We start from the raw sequence: 18,541 nt of genomic DNA, 5'->3' as shown, positions 1-18,541 counted from the left end.
AAGGAAAATAATAATTCACATAGCAAGTACACCAGTGTAATAGGAATCACTTCTGAACCGGCCCAATAGACTCAAGTCAAATTTGCCTTCATTTTCAAAGGCCCCACTGCTGCAGTGAGTTATCACATTTGGCTAATCTGTGGGTCTGCAATCTCCATTGCAGAATAAAAGGAATTGGACCCATTTTTTTTTCTCATTAGGGATGATGAACAAAGAGCAATTATTCCATCAGGCTTAGATCAGCCTAACTTAAAGTTCATCTCTCTATTTAAACTAGAACATCTTCAGTGGGAGGACACTCAAATGTATCTTCATGTTAGACTGAACAAAGTGGCCTCTGGGTTATTCTAACAAACACAACTGCCAAAGAAGACCACAGGTTTTCCCAAAGAGTTTAGTTCTTTGTACAATAGGTACAAGACTATTGTTAGTACAGGTTGTTGACATGCATTCAACAGTGAGGACAGATCATCCAGTGCCTCTCAGAGCTTTTCCTCTTTTTTTTTAAATTCCTCGTTACACTAAGTTAATATTTTGAGGAAGCCTGTTGTTTATATGAAACATAAATGCACAACTTCCATTCTCCTGCACACAGCAACAGTAACAGCTCTACCATAAAGGTTTGTTTGCGTGGGTGCACATGTGTGTGCATGTTCCTGTTTCTATCCGTTCCGTGAGTGTTTGTGTCCCTGTGTGTATATATCTGCGAGCTGTACTAGAGCGATACTGCCCAGCCGTAGGCTCTGCACTACATTATTCAACAGCCCTTGCCTCTCAGAAACACTCAAAGGGAACCTAAACAAAGGCAAAGAGAAAAATAAGACGGCAAAAGCAGAAGTTGTCCTCTGGGTGTCGTGAAATGGGGAAATTTCCCAGCTTACAAACAACAGAAAAACGAGAAGTCACGTCAATTTGCATTGCCATTTGTAAAGTGGCTGGTTGAAAGTATTGCCTGAGGCTAGAGGTTAACAGCAACAGTAGTTGGGGGTTGTGCAGTAGTACACACCTAGGTATAAAAATACAGCTCTGGCACGCAAACTTTGAGGTTTTTATTTTGGTATTTATCCTTTTCAATGGAGCGGTGATGTACTGCAATGTACTTTACCTCAACATTAGGCCGTTAACCATGCTGTAAATATAGATCTACTAATAACACTTGAAAGGAAAGCATGCAAAGTAAAAATATCCTCTGACTGTGGTTGTAATAACTCTTGTTAAAAGAGCAACAGTCATCTGTGGATTAAGGGAGGCCAGAAATTAATGCCTCTCTTGTTACAAAAATGCCTTTCATTGCCTCAAGTGACCTTGTCGTGAACAACAAATTCCCCTCTTCTGTTTATGGGGTTGCACATAGATAAGGTCAGCTCAATTTATTGTTGGTGCACTAAATGGAGAGCTCATGCCTTAGTGTAGACTCACATGTGTGTGTGTGTGTGTGCGTGTGCGCGTGTGTGTCTGCATGACTATGATGAAGAGACTAATTTAAAGGTCCTACAGAACGAGGCAGCAGCTGTCAGCGTTTTAGATTTAGAACCCCTTCACTGTGTGTGTCCAGTGACTGCTCCGTGTGTTTGGTTCATCATGTTCGGTTTGTGCTCCAGTTCATCAACTGGAATACGCCCGGCTCTGCCACCAGTTGACACAGACACATTGTGGGTTTCAAAACTGAACATTGCTGATAATTGCATGATGCCGCAGAACAGTTACAATTGCCATTGTACCGTGAGCGACTTATTGGCTCAGATCCAAAAACCCTTTGGCTCATAAACACCACATTGTCATCGTTTGCCTGTGTTTGCACATCAGCGGCTCCTGTTCCTCCTGATTATATAAGCTCCCTGTAGACAATAGCGTGTGTGTTTGTCCACCAGTGAGTAAAAGAGGAACACAGAGCGGAGCAGAAGCAGCTGATGGTGGCCATAACGTTTCTCGCTTGAGAGAAAACAGGTCATACGCTGCTCTGCTTGGGTGGCTGGATTAGGCTTTCCACCCCACCCACGGGAAGCAACTAGTAGATCAATCAGATAAAATACTTTAAAGTGTGGAAAACATTGCACCACACTCTCCCGATAGAAAATAAGCTGAAGAGACTACACACAGTTAATGCCCAGCAGCTGTGTAACACAGATCTGTACCCAGCACTGCCATTGTAACTGATGTCTTCTTAGTGCTCTCATCTCGTTTGTCAAGAGAAGACGGTTGAAATTACAATACATTCACGTCTGAAATCTTCAAATTCCATTGTAATATTTTTGGAAACACTGTAGAGTTCTATACTGAGCAGTGACAAATTATCCACAATTGGTGTCTTACACCTGAGTTGCACAGACTGACGAACACTATATTGACATTGTATTTTAAAAGTGGGTTATGTCTTTCATGGATTCTCACTCCTTTACAGTTTATGTTGTTCTCTTTGGTTTTGGTTTGTCAATGTTTACCTTCTTCACAACAGAAAAAGAGCAGATACAAAAAAAACGATATAAGATAAGAGTTGCCCGTTTTAAACAGAATCCCCGGAGTGCTCGATTAAATGAAACCTGATGTATATAATGTTTGCCCACATCAACCGGAGCTGTCTCTGATGTTTGGCCACCTCTGCTGTTCAGACAGAAAAAAGGAGAACCACTGCTGCTTTCTAGTGGCAGAGGGGAATAACGGTCTGATGAACTTGAGATTGGATAATGTGCCGTAAACCATGACAGAATGAATAGGCATGCTAATGTGAACACTCAATCCTTCCATCAACAGACTAAATAACTGTGAAGGATGACAAGAGAAAATATATATATATTTATTTTGTCTTTCACCTGTGTCATTTGATGATGTGCAAGAGATATCGTGTTAATCAGGCTCTGCTTTATTTCCCCTTATCCAACCTTCTCTGAATGTAACAGTGATGAGGAACCCTCCTACTCTGATCTCTATCCCATCATCCCCGCTGACCTGATGTCCGTCAAGGAGATCCTGAACATGGACGACTTTCCGCGCCACAGGACATGGTGAGATTTAAGATCCGCCTAAATATATGCCAGACGTCAAGACTTGAAGGGTAGTTGATGTGGATAAAAGCCTCCACTATGGAGTGTGTAATTATGCTGGAGCATCAATTAAAAAATTGTTCAAGTGTAAAATAAACAGGCATGGGTGTCTGTTTCACAGCACGCTGATGCATAAATCATAAAAATGTTTATGTTGCCATAAAGCAGACCTGCCCACTGACTTGCAACATTGCCGACAATGGAGCAATACACGATGAGAAGTTAAAGGGGTAGACGCCACAGTATAAGCAGTATGGAAAAATAGTGTTGACAAATGTACAGTCTCACAGTATCGGTCACCCTTAAAAAGGTGCAAGATCCGAGATTGGGAACATTTTTAGATTGCCTCTCAGCGGTTTTCAACACGTCGACAGTGGCTTATAGCTAACGGTGCTAATTACGCTAACAGTACAAACACGGCAAAAGTGCTGACAGAGTTAACAGTGTTCACCTTTACTCCACTACATCTTTACATACAAAATAGTTGTTTAATATTGTATTAATGTTCAGAGTGTTAAACGCAGCTCCTTTAACAAGACTAATATGATGGTCATAGGGCTGTCCCAACAAAGATTTTGTAGGGTATCTGGCGATACTGGGCCTGATCCGATACTTATATTTACAATGCAGCAGAAGTTTTTTAGTTAGCTGAGGTCGACAAAAACAAAAGAAAAGATCAGCAGTTGATCAACTTTATTTTACCTGATACCGATCCATTAAAATACACAATACTGATCCTTAGGATCGGCTCAAGACATATGGTGTTGGTAACCCCCTGCTATTTGTCCTACTAACCATACATTTGCATAATAAGAGCCATTTGTATCTAATAAATGCAAATTATAATCTGTACATCTCTGCTAGAAATGTATAATAATGCAATAACATTTTCTAAAGAAATCATATATCCAATGTGTACAACAAAAATGATCGTTCGTTGCAGTCCTATTCTAATAGCCTTCATCTGCATCTCTAAGCTTGGGCACATTGTTTCCAATCCTCATCAGGGATTGGAGTCTTTTGTGGGTACAAAATGGGCAACAACTGTAGATGAGTCTCTTCCTCTCATGCTGATCCAAAGAATTGTAAGCAAGCCTCCACGTTCCTCCAGCAGACTTCCTTCCTGAATGAGGTGATGTGCTTGTCATAAAATCCTGCCTCTCCATCAGTAGTCACCACCACATCCTCTCTCTCTCTCTCCACTTTATTCGAGAAAGTGGAGTCGGTGAAGTTTCACTGGTACTTTGCCCTGCAAACCATTGACTGCACATGAGCTCGTATTCCAACAGAGGGTCTTGATAAACATTGGATATCCGGGCTATTTCTTCACTTGAATCCGTCAGTAAAAGGCCAGCTGGGGACTTCTCCAATCCTTTGCTCTCTCACAGATGTCAATAAGCCATGACAATCAAGTCATACAGTGGGAACCTTTGTTTCTTTGTGTTGACGGGGAAGAAGAAGGAGCTTCACATCCTATTGGAGAAAAGCTGATTAGCCTAATGGATGAACAGATAATCAATCTGCAACTATTTTGATAATCTACTAATTCTTTGAGCAAAAATGCCAAATATTTTCTGGTTCTAGTTTCTCAAACGTGAGAATTTGCTGCTCATCACAATAAACTAAATATTAGTTGGTCAGATAAAAGACACGTCATTTGGGCAGTAGTTCTGATATTTTACAGACCAATTGCATAAATAGATAAATCCCAATAAATAGCAGATTGATGGCTAATTAAATCATTATTAGTTGTAGCCCTTACAGAAAATTGTAAAGACGATCAACTCTAATCACAAACATCAAACTCTAAAAACAACTTGATAATCCAGGATATATAAAAGATATGTTAAGTAACGGGTAGCCAGAAAAGTGTACCAGACAGAAGAAGTTAGCACGTGGCTGGAAGCTGGACCTAATTTCCTGCCAGTACAGAAAGTCTTAACTTGTTAGTGAATCAGAATCTGAGAGGATTTTGTTGATGACATGCATGAGCCATCTTTTACTTTTCAAGTGTATTATGATCATGTTGCGAGGACAGGCTTACTGCTCAGCTGCTATGAAGAGGATGTCATATATCTAAAAATAGGTCCCAGAATAAGGAGGTTCAGGTCACTGAGAACATGAAGCGGAGGGATGGTCGCCTCTTGTGACACGATTTGCTTTACCTAAATCCCCTTTTCTTCTGCAGGGGCACCTTGTCATGTCTGGGTCACGCAGTCTGTCTCTGTTGGTACTCTCAACAGCACTTCCACATTTGGAGGCTTAGTGGCAGCCTCTTTACGCTTCTCTAATCCGTCCAGAAATTAAATTGGATTTGCTGTGTCAAAAAGAATTTGACATCTCCAATGTTTGAAGACTTCTTTATTAATGCTAAAAATAAATAACTAATGCAAATCTAGCCATGTAAGGAAGCTTATGACTGGCAACAGTAATTAGATGGATGGACAAAGGTGCCAATGAGTATTGAAGAAGATGGGTAGTACTAGAATACAGAGGAGGGAGAGGGAAAAAATCGTCATTGAGGGAGCAATCTTATCGCACCCTCTTGAAAGACAAAACACATCTGACAGTGATGAGCCTCAGCTGCAGCGATGTGGCCCTGCCAACTTGGCATCTCCTTAGGTGCCCTCTCCCATGCCACCACCACAACCCTCCATCTCATCATCAATCTTTTCCCTCCTCTCAGAAGCGCTAAGACTAAGATGGGAAGGATGGATATTGTAGGATGGAGGCCGGAAATCTAGTAATGCTGGAGATGATTGACTCCTCCCAGGATGAGAGAGGAAGGACGGAAGGATGAAGTTGAAAGCTTTCGGGGATTGGCACACAATTTCTAAAAGGGGCCTGAGCGTTTAAAGATGCTGGAGCATGACATTTGTTTTGATTTGTGTGGAAATGAATGCGCTAGATCGTTGTGTGTTGGCAAGTGTGGCTCCAATTGCACATTTCCATGTGACTCACATAATGGTTTCTCCATTGTCATCTCCTCGTGGTAATGGGGTAACATGTAAATTATGCAGCTGACTCATACATGCCTGGTTTGTCTTGGCAGGAGGGGTTTGCTGTTGTTCGCACCAATAAGCAATATTAAAATTCCCCTTTTGAGCAATAATCAAGCCACAAGACCTCTCATACCCACTGACTTTGTGTGTTGCAGTGGTTCATTCCCTCAAGGCTTACAATCTCTGAGCCCACAGAGATTAGAAATACTGTCAAGCACACACTTTACTAAACGTCGAAAAGTCAAAACCATCTTTCTAAACGCCTTGGAGTGCGACTGTGCATGTACGTATTTACTTGCATATTTATTAATGCTGTTTGTGCATTTCATTGAATTATTGCGAGCACTTGTTGGGCCATTCGTGCTCAGAGAAGGGTTTGTAAATACTTAAGATTCTGTCTCTCTGTTTGTTGTGGCAATGTGTGTGTGTGTGTGTGTGTGTGTGTGTGTGTGTGTGTGTGTGTGTGTGTGTGTGTGTGTGTGTGTGTGTGTGTGTGTGTGTGTGTGTGTGTTTGTGAATGTGTGTGAAGTACGTGTTTGAATAATTAAGCCTAGGGGACCGTCAATCAAAAGACGGTTGAGGATACCCCCCCCCCCCCCCCCCCGGTTAAAACGCTGCATTTAAAAAAGCAGGCAGAATTCATGATCGTGCGTGTTGGAGTGCGTATATACTGCCATGCATATGGATGAACTGCTGCATGTACACAAGAGAATATGCAATGCCTTGTAAGCTATATGGTATTCACAGCTACAACATACCTTTCACATGCGTATATACTATAAACTACCAGAGGGCCTTCTGGGTTTGTTTGACAGGCTTTACAATGAGCTCAGAGAGTGAAGGTTCAACAGCCATGGTGGGGATTCACTGTGCTGCATAATGACCCCAATATAATGAACACGTAAATCACAAGCAAGACTTGAACCACAGTCCCCAGTTACCACAGTTGCCCTACTTACTATGCCACCTAGCTGCCCGTACGAAGAAAGATAAAGTGAATGTTTTCTGAGTGAATAGATCGCAACCACCCGCCATCTCCTGACAACTAACCTGATGAAAGGCACGTAAAGGATGCCACACAGGCAGCGAACACAACAACCATTTCAACTGTCCCCAACTGAGAGGCACACATACTCATGTGAGAGACTTTTAGAGTACCAGCAACGCATCTCTTCACAGTGATGTGAATCAGCAGTGGCAGCAGGGCTCATAAAAGACCAACTTCTAAAAAAAAAAAAAACTTTAAACATGTGCGAGAATGGTGCTCATGTGAAGTGACACGTAGGTTTAAATGGAGCAGCAAACCACCGGCCTCATCCCCGAGCCTTTTAAGCGGCAAACTGCCAAATATCATAAAACTAGCATTTGTGTGCAAATGGACTGGGACAAAAAGAAACGTTTACGTGCCAAAAGAAATCAATGTGAAATTGCTGTTTTGTTTCTCTCAGCGGTCGATCCGTGTCGTTTCAAACCGCGTTCAAGCCTTTGTCTGAATTGCTGTTTCTACTCTTGTCACCTCCTCTGATGGAGGTCTGAATTGCTTTGACAACCTACTCAAAACATTCAGATGACGCAAATTTCTTCCCGTCTAGTCTTGGTTGAAAATATGTTGTGCGGCTGAAAATTAAACTTCAAATGAGCATATTTACTACTTTTTATGATTGTTCACCAGTATTATGTATGAATTGGTCATTTGAATGTTGCTGCGTTGAAAACCTTTCAACAAGTCTGCAACAATCTGTGTTTTTTTGCATCTGCTTTCTGTATTCACCACCCTTATTAGCTCATTAGTCCTGAATATATTTTTAAAAATATGTGCTGTGCTCCACCAGGGAAATCCTGCACGACACTCTGGCTGAAGAGTATCACAGAGACAAGTGGACCAGGTTTGGGAACGAGGCTGAGAAGGTGGAGCTAGACGTGATCAGGAACCAGCATCTGTTACGCACACGCTTCGACGCAATGGCCATTCGCAAGCAGGTGAAACTCCAGTTTTGCAAGGACTGCCTTGTACTTTGTCAACACAATACTATTTATATTATTCATCAAGTTCTTAACCATCCAACATCAAAGTTTAATAGTTAGCTGGTTTCACAGCAGCAGACGAAATGTTTTGCTGGAAAGAAAAATTGCTGAATCTTAGGTCTCAGTGATATAGTTGAGAACCATTGATTTAAAATGAAATATAACTTGCACTTTGCAGGATTGGTGCATTCACTTTCAGTATGGAAACTTAACCGCAAAATCATCGTTGTCATGATGTCCTTGCAATTCTATCAGTTTCTGTTCTGTCGGATTAGTGCGTCTGATTTGTCATGTGTGAGCTGACTGGCACTTTATGGGCAAATGTTATCCTGTTTGGTAATTTAAACTATTGAAACCTTTAACAAGTTAGGCCGTATTAGTAAACATGTGATGGAAGTCTTTTTGCATTCTGCAATGAATGAAATACATATAAAGTGAGTCTGTCTACAACTTCTTTGAGGTGGGCTGCAAAGTGGATGTTAAAAAAACAAAACAGCATCAGTGACCTAGTTTTAATCAACTTTGATATATCACAGATACAAATAGTGTTGTCTTTTGGTGGTTGGTAGCTAATTGTTGAGGAAGATGTTTCTCCTGACTATTTAGAGTTTATGTTTCTTTTTTTTTGTTATTTGTAAGTCCAGGTCTAGTGGAGCGGTGAACGCTTGCAGTAAAAAAAATAAAGTTTAGTTAAGGAATACATAATCTAGTTATCAGTACATTACAGTACTTTTCCTCCATCTGTGATGCAGGCAGAAAAGAAGGCATCTGCCCACATGAAGTACCTGGAGCGTCTGAGTCAGAAGGCCCCAGACTTTCCAATCCCCTTGAGGTCTCACACTGTCTGGGAGGGCATGACGGTCACACTCTCCTGTACCGTCCAGGGCTGTCCACCCCCAAAGGTCACGTGGTAAGAACTTCTGTCTTTGCTGCACTCCATTCTTTTGGCCTCCTTTGGCCTACGGTAATTCTTTTTCCAGCAGTTTCTATTAAAGTCTATTCCTTGGGTCGTACTGCAAACCGGTGTCATTTCAATTTAGTTTCTCGCTTGGTTGGAAAGGCTTAGAGGAGAAAAAGTGTCACGGTCCAAAGTTACAGTTTTCAGTGGACCACTACATAAGATGTATAATGATGTGCAGTCCTGATACGTGTTTCTTACTTTAACATTGTATTTGAGCTGACACAATCAGCCGATTAATCGCTCGGTCAATCTGCAAAAATGTAATTGACAACAAATTTGATTAATGACCATTTAAGTCATTTTATAACTTCTCGATTTTATATCACTGCAAATTAAATATAATTCCTTTTTGAACTGGCAAGACAAATTAAACAAACACCTGGAAGATGCCCCTTTTGATTGTAAGATTTACATTACAACACCATTTTCTGACCTTTTATAGACTTTATCGTAAAAAATAAAATAGTTCTTAAGTTGCTGTCCTGCATTGCGTCATTAATTCATGGCTCATCCATGATATGACACAGATAAATACTGGTGAATGTGTCATGTGATCATTAGAGGCATAGTGTTAGATGAAAGGAGGTAGGTTAGGTTGTACGCCTGTACATGCAAATGATAAAAACAAGTCATAACACTACATATCTGATCGCTGCCTTGAATATGGCCCTCTATATAAATATGAAATTGCCTGTGTTAATTCAGGCAACGTTCCAAACTGTCGACCTTGATACTTGAGCTGCTGTGAGACTAGCTGATGAATGTGTGCTCAGTATTCATGAACCTAGGCCGAGATCCAGATGACTTGAAGCTTGTGGGTTACACCATCCCATATGGGACCCATCGGGCTCAATAAGCTGCCCTCAACAGTGGCCAGCAGAAGACAGAATAAGAGATCAAAGGGCCCCTTTTGGTTGTTATGGATTCAGCCAAACAAACATTTGATGAGTTAAAGATGTGCATAAGTAATCGTAGGGCAGGATCATGAACCGTCTAAGTGAAGCCCATTGTTCACTCTTTCTTTGATATTCAAAAAACCTAAACTTTTAACACACTCACATCGATTTCTAACTCCCTGCCTCAGGTTTAAGGATGGTGTGCCACTGAGGATGTCTCACCAGCCATGGAATTACAGTCTTCAACAAAACTTTGGTCTTAACTCACTGGAGATCAGAAGGTAGGTCACTAGCTCAAATCCCTAATTTAGGATGCAAAGCTCTACGCAGGAAGATAACGAGGCAGAGGTGAGTAAGATGGGGCATGTGTGGATAGCACAACCTTGCTATTGATTAATAATTAAAAAAGGTGCAATATCTGCGAGGCTCTTAACATGTCGACGGCTCACAGTTAACGGTGCTAACAGCATCATACTCTGCTCAGGTAGACATTACTCCACCATGGCTGTTGGTTGCATGCTATATTATGTTCAGTGTTCAATGCAGCTCCCTTAAGAAACGTAGGTTAGGAAAGGTTGCCGTTATGAGATATAATGTGGCTGTCAAACTGAGAAATTAATGACGGGGCTAAATTGTGAGTCTGCTCCATTAACTATCTTCAAAGAATGAAGAGAGCCATTTAAGTTTAGTGTTCTGATCGTAAAGCACCACATGTGGTATTTGGGATTAATTGAACAGCAATCAAAATACTGCTACTACTGCTAAAAGATGTGTCACGAAAGCACAGACTTGTAACCCGACAGATACATTTTTATTTGAGCTCTGGGTACATTGTATATCCTCAGGTGCTCTCCTGATGATGCTGGCGAGTATAAAGTGATAGCCAAGAGTCCCCTGGGTGAAGCTATGACATTTGGAACACTTGTGGTGAACTGTGAGTAGTTTTCTGTTTCATATCAGCTCCACCCTGCTGGAAATCCATTATGTATAATATAAAGATGGGTTACAATACAATGACTGAAACACAAGAGCTCTGTCGCAGGCTCTAAACTGGTTATGGGTCACTGAGACCCTGTCAGTGATATTAAAGGCCCTATAACCAGTCCAAATAGCATGAGTGCAGGGATATGAAGGTTTTTCAAAAGTGGTGCACACACCTTTAAAAACATACACCGGTCAGCTTTAGCACTGAGTAACTGCATTTGGCTCCACTGGTCCATTTAAACTCCACACACCCTACTCAAAAACTATAAATATTGATGATACTGCCCCCTAGTGTCTTTGTTGAAAAAGCTTGACATATTTTCAAGTGTGAACAGAAAACAAAGCCTTTTTTTACACAAACTGTGTAATATGTTGCATTTGAGGCCATTGCAAATATATCTTCCTATTCTTAAAATCATCAATAGATGATTAAATGGTCTGTTTGTGATTAATATATATATTTTATGAAAAACACCCGGATAACATTAAATGAGCATTTACTATTTTCGCTTTAATTTAGCAGGGGCACATATACATTAATTTCTGCCCCCATGGTGCTGACACCATCTTTGCCAATTTTTACCATATATCCCCATCTTCCTAATACCTCCAATGTTGTCCTTGCCCGAGTCAGATATGCAGTATTTTCTATAACCCCAAAGAGAATGATTTGTAGTTTTGGGTGCTATTTTCTCTTTTTTCCCCCCCTGTGGACAGTGTCGTTTTCTATCCCCATTATTAGAGTTTCTATGTACATTTGATATTTGAATGAGAATCCGCACCAGACTAAAATGATGAGAACAACAGATCTCATTGCAAAACTCATGCATTATGAATTATAAAGAGGACAGCGCGTGTACTGGTGACTGATAGGCAAACATCTACAGTCAGCATTGACGCCTTACAGCATTGTGGCAGAAACATTTACATTCGTGATTTCTCTTTCTCTCTTTTAAATGACCTGCTCGGTGCCTGGCAGTAAAGCTCCCAAATGTTGAAGATCGTTTAGATGGTCAGGGCTTTAATGATGCACTTCAAGGCTTTTTCTTGTCATCTATATTTCACCCGCTTTCTTCGGTTGTTAAAAATAGGTTAAAGGGAATATTAGATGTGACTTGCATAAATATGGCGTTGCCAGGTTTGATATATCTGCCGTGTCTCGTTTCACAACATCTGTCTCTGTTTCTGTCTCCATCTCTGACCCTCGCTGGCGCTCTCCAATCTGTCCTGCTCTGCCGCTCTGCTGCCGCTCCTTGCGATTCAGCATATCTTGGAGCATTGGCTGGTTCAGAGCGCTCGAAGACCTCCGGTAAGTTTCACGCCAGGGCCTAATGAAAAGTGTCCCCTTTCATTTTCTCCGCCACTCTTTGAAGTCCCCCCCCCCCCCACCAGTGAACGAGGGGAGGGAGGGCTGGGTTAGCTTTGAAGACTGTGACGCAACGCTCTGCTCCGCTGTGCATACTGCACCGCTGTGCATACTGCACCTCATGATAAAGATATGGACGCACTGAAAGGGAGCAGTGCGTTGACGCTGTTTGTTTGTCATGGGAGTTTATGTGCCTGTGTGGGTGTGCGGGCCATGGGCTGTACGTATGTAAGACTACAGTTGCTGCGGGGATAGAAAGACATGCTTCCAAATGAGCAAAAGCGACAGTATATTTAATTTCAGGGACAGCATGTGATTTATTCCGTTTTGCTCCAAGCTGTGCAGCATCTTATATTGGCTTGTGGCACTCTTTGGCCTAGATTAGTCTCCACCGTGCTTGGGGGATCGTGACATTTTGAACCTGTACCTGCACATATGCTCAGTATCTGATCAGGGTAGCTGTTCATAAAAGCAAGATGATCAGATTTTCTGTGGGATTTAAGTTAGTATGTTTTTAAGTCAGTCATTTTGTATCATGATACCTCGATATATGATTTCATCCCCATATGATTCCGCTCCATTGCCCAGCCCTATACCTTTAAAATGAAACTTGCTTAGCCATAATAGACCCTCTGCTTCATCCAAGAGTGCGAAGAGACAAAGGACAGTGAGGTGAGGCATCCCCTGGAGGAACAAAAACCGACGACGGCAGAAAAGGCTGAAGATGTGACATTTTTGTTAAGTGAACAATTCCTGACACGTTATTCCTTCAGCTGCCATTCTCTCACTTGTCAAAGCACTGAAGCAATACAATCTGGAAGTGAGAGATATGTGTGTGCCACGAGGTATCGTCGAATCCTATTTTCAGGAATGCATCTGAGAGTCTGTGACATGTTTCTTATGATGATGTAGTTCTGCTTAGTAGTCCAGAATATCACAGGAATGTGCGTAGCTTCATCAAAAAAACCACCGCTTGGATCTTTATTTCACCATAATTCAAAAACTTTCCCTCAGCGCAGCGATGATTATGATAAATTCACCACAGTTGCGCTTTTGTTTACTGAGTGATTCATGTTGTAAAATGTGATCTGCTTAATGTGAGATAATCAAGTATCAGTTACATACAAATGGCCGCGTGCAATTCTTCAGCACATTCACGTAGCACTAAAGGCCCGCGGCCATTACAAGTTGATGAAGCTTCATTCAAAATGATTGCCACTTAATTTCTGAGTGTGTGGGGAATGTATTGCACACACCTACATATTACTTCTGCAGAGCCAACGGTGTATTCGCAAGCTAGAAAAAAAAACATTCATGTATAAGGATTGATGCTGTGTAGCCGAATATATATATATATATGTCCTTATTAGATGTGTGTGTTGGTTGCCTTTACTGTTTTGCCGCCCTAATTTCAAAGTAATATGCCTCACATACTGTAGGTCATTGTCTTATCTCTTGAGACCATAGAGACTCTAGAGACTCAAGTTTGACATTTTGGCCAGCGCCATCTTGTTTATTTACAACCATTTAACGGAATTAACCATATTTGGACTGTGGAGTATTGATGTAGGTAGAGATTCTGTAAATGGCTCAAGGTAGCCTCGCCCTAAAGCATACCCTGCTTTATCGTCTATTTTCCTTTAAATAGGACCATCATTTACGAAATGAACATCATGCTAATAAAGAAGACTAGAAACTAGCGACTGAGACCATAAACGCATGTTTACAATGTTTACTGAGGTAATAAATCAATTGAGAACTTTCTCATAGACTTCCATACAATCTGACTTATTTTTCCAACCAGAGGATTCGCACTCTGATGATCCTTAGAGAGAATGCAAGTTTAGGGCACTTTCGCATGGGCCTCACTTTTCAGAAGCAGAGGTAGCCGCCTGCTTCAGACCCTCTTGGTTGCTTTGTTTGGTTTCATTCTTTGGTTTCATTCTCTGCCACTAGTGAGAGAAACTGAGGAAGATAGAGTTTGTTACTGCTAGCTTGCAGAGAATAATGAAAAACGGAGTAAAAACAGTTGAGATGATGGAGTGTGCTTTTATTTGTTATTTTCAGGAATAAGCATCTGTATTCCTGCACACAACTCCTGAACATCTTCGGCTCCCTGATTCCTCTCCTCCTTAGCTGTCATGGTTCTTTCCTTTGTAGCGGTCCAAAGGACGTCTTTGCACTTTTAATATATGTGGTGTTCTTTCAGCAGTAAGTCTGTATCTGGAGTGGACCTACATTTCAATATTAATGTTATCTTTGCCCAAGTCCAGTGAGAAAGCAAATGCATATTGATGAAAAGTTCTTCCCTCTGCTTCCTTTTTCTCCCACAACCCTTCTTTTTACTTTTCTTCTTACTGATTCGTCATATTTGCTCCTCTTGTCTTTCTACTTTTTACACTTTCGTCTTTCCATTTATCTTTTTACCGTGTCACCCCCCTAGCCTTCAAGCATGAGCAAGGAGCCCAGTTTGGCAACATCTTCCTCCCGACATGGGTGACAGAGGGTGACAGCCTCACCCTGCAATGTACCTTCACCTCTGATCTGCTGCCCTTCCAGCGGGACGTCACCTGGTTCAGAGATGGTATGAACTGTTAAAGATGGATCGTATCAGTCAGATGTTTGACAACTTAAATGCGTGCTCAAGGTTTGTCAGTTATTTTTCATGTTCATTCTTTAGGCATCCAGCTGCATCCGTCTAGCAATGTGGACATCAAGACAGAGGACGACAAGGCCTCCATCACTTTAAAGGCTGCACACAAGGAACATGAAGGTGTTTACACTGCCCGACTGAGGACTTGGGATGAAATGCAGGAACACAGTGCTTTCGTTTATGTCGAAGGTGAGGAACAAACAAGAAAGTGTTTTTTATGTAAATACTGTTCCTGTTTCTTTGATGCTTTATCATGTCATTTGTTTTTAAATTAGTTATTATTATGTTGTTTGTCAAACATCAAGTTGCTTTTATTTATAGCAAAATATGTTGGTATTCGTTGCGTTTCACAATGAAATGTTGAGGATGTTGAGGCTAAAGTTTTAATCTTTAACCGATATAATAGTTTGGCAAAATAATCTAATATAAATAGTCTGCTCTCTGGCGTTTTCCATGCATGGCTATCATGAAGACAATGAGATGGTTGAAAGCCCTGGAGGAGGCTAGAAGTGGATCTTTTCTTGCTAAGATTGTTTTGTCAACATTAAAGGAAATGTTCAAGTTTGAAAATGAATCAAAGCAGGAACTGTAGAACACCAATAGCAATGGTAGATAGCTGATCTACCAACAGATGCCTGTCTAATTTCAATAACTCTCGTCATTTATTCTATTTATTTAGGTTTTGGAGTAGTGTCATCAAAGAAATCCTGAAATGGCAAAACAACTCCTTTAAAGATGTTCTGTATAAAGATTACATCTGTCCCGGGCAGGCCTTTACATAGCTGTCACAACAGATCACATCAGAAACCCCTCTGATACTGAATGGTGTCTCTAGACAGCCTGCCAACCTCCAATTCAAATGATATGCTTCATTCTGAAGTGATCTATTTGCTGTTTGAGAAACCTGACAAATGATTTCGGAGTGACCTTGAGACCCTTGCATACCAAAATACCTGTGTGTGTGTTTTAGAGGGTGGAGTCATCATTTGTTGTCCCAAACTGGATAAATGGTGTTTTGATTGTAACCTTCACTCAAAACACTATTTGCATTCACCAGATTTTGCGTCTACTTTCATTTCCTGTCAGCAAACCTCCCTGATTCATACAGGGGAATTGCACCATCAATCAAGCTGTTCTGCTGCAGAGGGCTTGTTAACTTTGTTCGGTGAAACTATATTTTCTTCACAGGCTGCTATTTTCTCTCGTACATTGTTTGCCGCTTGCAAATAAACCAGAGAAACACCCCCACTTGACTCATCAAACATTTGAAATGTATCCGGGCAGCTCTGCAAAGAGGCTTGGCATCTTTCGTTATAATACCAGTACTTACTCATGTATGTATTGCACCTTAACAGCCGCAATCACAGTAGAATGTGCACTGAATCATTCATGAACTTGGTGTGCGCGTACGTACGAATCTTACTAGTCCAAACACACACATGTACGCCGACACTTTTATGTGAAAATTAATCTTCATGCAAAGCTCCCTTAGAATCTTGGCTCAGGTCTCTCTCGCTCTCTCTCTCTTATTAAGGAGCTTCTTTACCAGAGCTGGAGGTACTAATTAGGGAATCAGCGAACTTTCCTGCTTCTGGGTTTTCTCCTTCATTCATCCATCATATTTGCATTACAAATAGGCAGCACAGGCGAGCAAAAACAAATGAGAGAGAAGGAGGAAAAGGGAGGGTGAGGATGCAAATTAAAAACCGGAAAGAGATGAGCTTGATCTTGGTTTGAGTCTTTTGTTGAAAAAGGCATCTATTCCCAGCCTCAAGAGAAGGTTTTGGAACACATCCAGTCGCTTCAATCCGCTTAGCATAATTTCCTCATTCCATTTTCTGCCTTCTCTCTATGGCCTTAGCCATATTCTATGTATTCTCTACATAGAATATGTAGAGTAACATATGTTAATATGTTACTTCCTTCAAGCCTTAGCCGTCACTTTTCAAATAATACGAGGAAGCCATAAGCTACAACTCCTTAATACCAAAATGGCATTTTCCTCTCTTGCATGTTTCACATCACTTTTCTCTCTGCCACTCGTTTCTTTTTGCCGATTTACAATTTTAGACTCATATCCATCTCCTATTTGTGTATTTCCTCACTTTGATTTTAATCCGTGCAAAGTATTCCTTTTTTCTTTTGCTCCAGTCTCTCCATCTTCTTTCTTAGTTGTTTTGTCCTCTAACTGACTCTCTCCCCCTCGTGCTGCAGATGCATCAGCTGCAGTGCTGGGAGGCCCCGCTTCTCCTCTGGCTGTCCAGGTATCTGATGTCAACAAGGACTACGTCTTCCTCACCTGGCAGCCACCCAGTGCTGATGGAGCCTCACCTGTGGAGGGTTATTATGTGGAAAGGTGAGTGAGCCTGGATTTCTGAATTTTTTTTCACCTCTTTTCTTCACTTCTCCGGCAATTAAGTTTGATTGTCGAGCTAGTTGTGAAGCTTTCAAATGGTCGTGTGATTGCAAACTTTCAATAACACAAAACATCTATTAACCAGCGTCGACTTCTGGAAAATGAATGACAAGACTTCATAATCATAATGATCATCATTAGCAACTAATGAAGAGATTCATCATCAAGTAATCCGACGATTATTTTCTCCATTACCCAATTAAACATTTGGTGTATAAAATGAGGCAACATTGTGCCCAATGAATGCCCAAGCTGACATAAAAAGAATATCAAATTCAGTTGGATAAAAACCCAAAGATGTTTACTTCGCTGTCACATTAGACAAAGAAAAACTGCAAACTAGTATTAGAGATTATTAAGCATTTTTGATTGAAAATTGGCTAAAAAGATTAAACGATTGTCAAAATAGGTGCTGGTTTGACTAAATGATCAATGATCATGATTTGTTAAAAAAGTCTGATTTTAGATCACTTTTACCGCCATTTCCCGTATTGCAAGTCAACAATAAACAGAGTAAGTCTATCCTGCTGAACCTCGTCTTGCTCGGCATGCTGCTGTGGAGGAAATTAGATTAGGGCAGATAAAGATGGCCAGCAGTGGTGTTGTATCCATTTGGCAGCGTTCACATGAGATGGATGGTATACATGGTAATTATCAGCCCTCAACACTATGTTAACAGCAGCGTCAAAGACTCCCGCAGGAGAACAGGTGCTGCACTATTATGTCACTAACACCAATCAATCAATCAGGATTGTCCTGTACGTGTGTGTACGTATGTGTATGTGTGTGTGTGTGTGTGTGTGTACGGATGTGTATGTGTGTGGGTGTGTGTGTGTGTGTGTGTGTGTGTGTGTGAGAGTGAAAACCTGTTTAGTTGTGCATTTGTGTGTGTGTGTGTGTCTTTGCTAAATGGAAGTCAAGCTTGTATATTTGCATATTTGTTTTTGGGTTCCTGCATACCTTCTTTATTCTGTGTAGAAGACTTCTGAATGTTTTGGGGGTTTTGGGTGAGGAGAGCGTAAGATACCTAGTTCCCTAGCAACCTCCTTATGGTTAGAAAACTGCACTCTTTTCTGTCTTTGTTTTTTTTTTTGTAAGTTGCAACAGTTTGTTATCAATGTTATATAATCTGAGCTCGCATTCTCCTTTAGAAGGCAGTTTTCACTGTGTTTGGAGGCCCATTATTCTTACATGTCG

At 41.1% G+C, this 18,541-nt stretch overlaps 1 protein-coding gene across 1 annotated transcript in view; it reads left to right on the top strand.

Moving 5' to 3' along the window:
- Positions 1-18,541, top strand: part of myom3 (myomesin 3) — a 50,255-nt gene that overhangs the window by 4,437 nt on the left and 27,277 nt on the right. Inside the window, exons 3-11 of the mRNA XM_079163846.1 lie at positions 2,898-3,002; positions 7,876-8,023; positions 8,821-8,978; positions 10,114-10,206; positions 10,771-10,859; positions 12,174-12,218; positions 14,719-14,859; positions 14,956-15,117; positions 17,143-17,284. Coding sequence (XP_079019972.1) covers positions 2,898-3,002; positions 7,876-8,023; positions 8,821-8,978; positions 10,114-10,206; positions 10,771-10,859; positions 12,174-12,218; positions 14,719-14,859; positions 14,956-15,117; positions 17,143-17,284 — 1,083 coding nt within the window. The remainder of the gene's footprint in view (positions 1-2,897; positions 3,003-7,875; positions 8,024-8,820; positions 8,979-10,113; positions 10,207-10,770; positions 10,860-12,173; positions 12,219-14,718; positions 14,860-14,955; positions 15,118-17,142; positions 17,285-18,541) is intronic.

This window comes from Pholis gunnellus (assembly GCF_910591455.1).
Source record: "Pholis gunnellus genome assembly, chromosome: 8".
In the NCBI taxonomy this organism is placed as follows: domain Eukaryota; kingdom Metazoa; phylum Chordata; class Actinopteri; order Perciformes; family Pholidae; genus Pholis; species Pholis gunnellus.
This window is presented reverse-complemented; position numbering and strand designations above follow the sequence as displayed.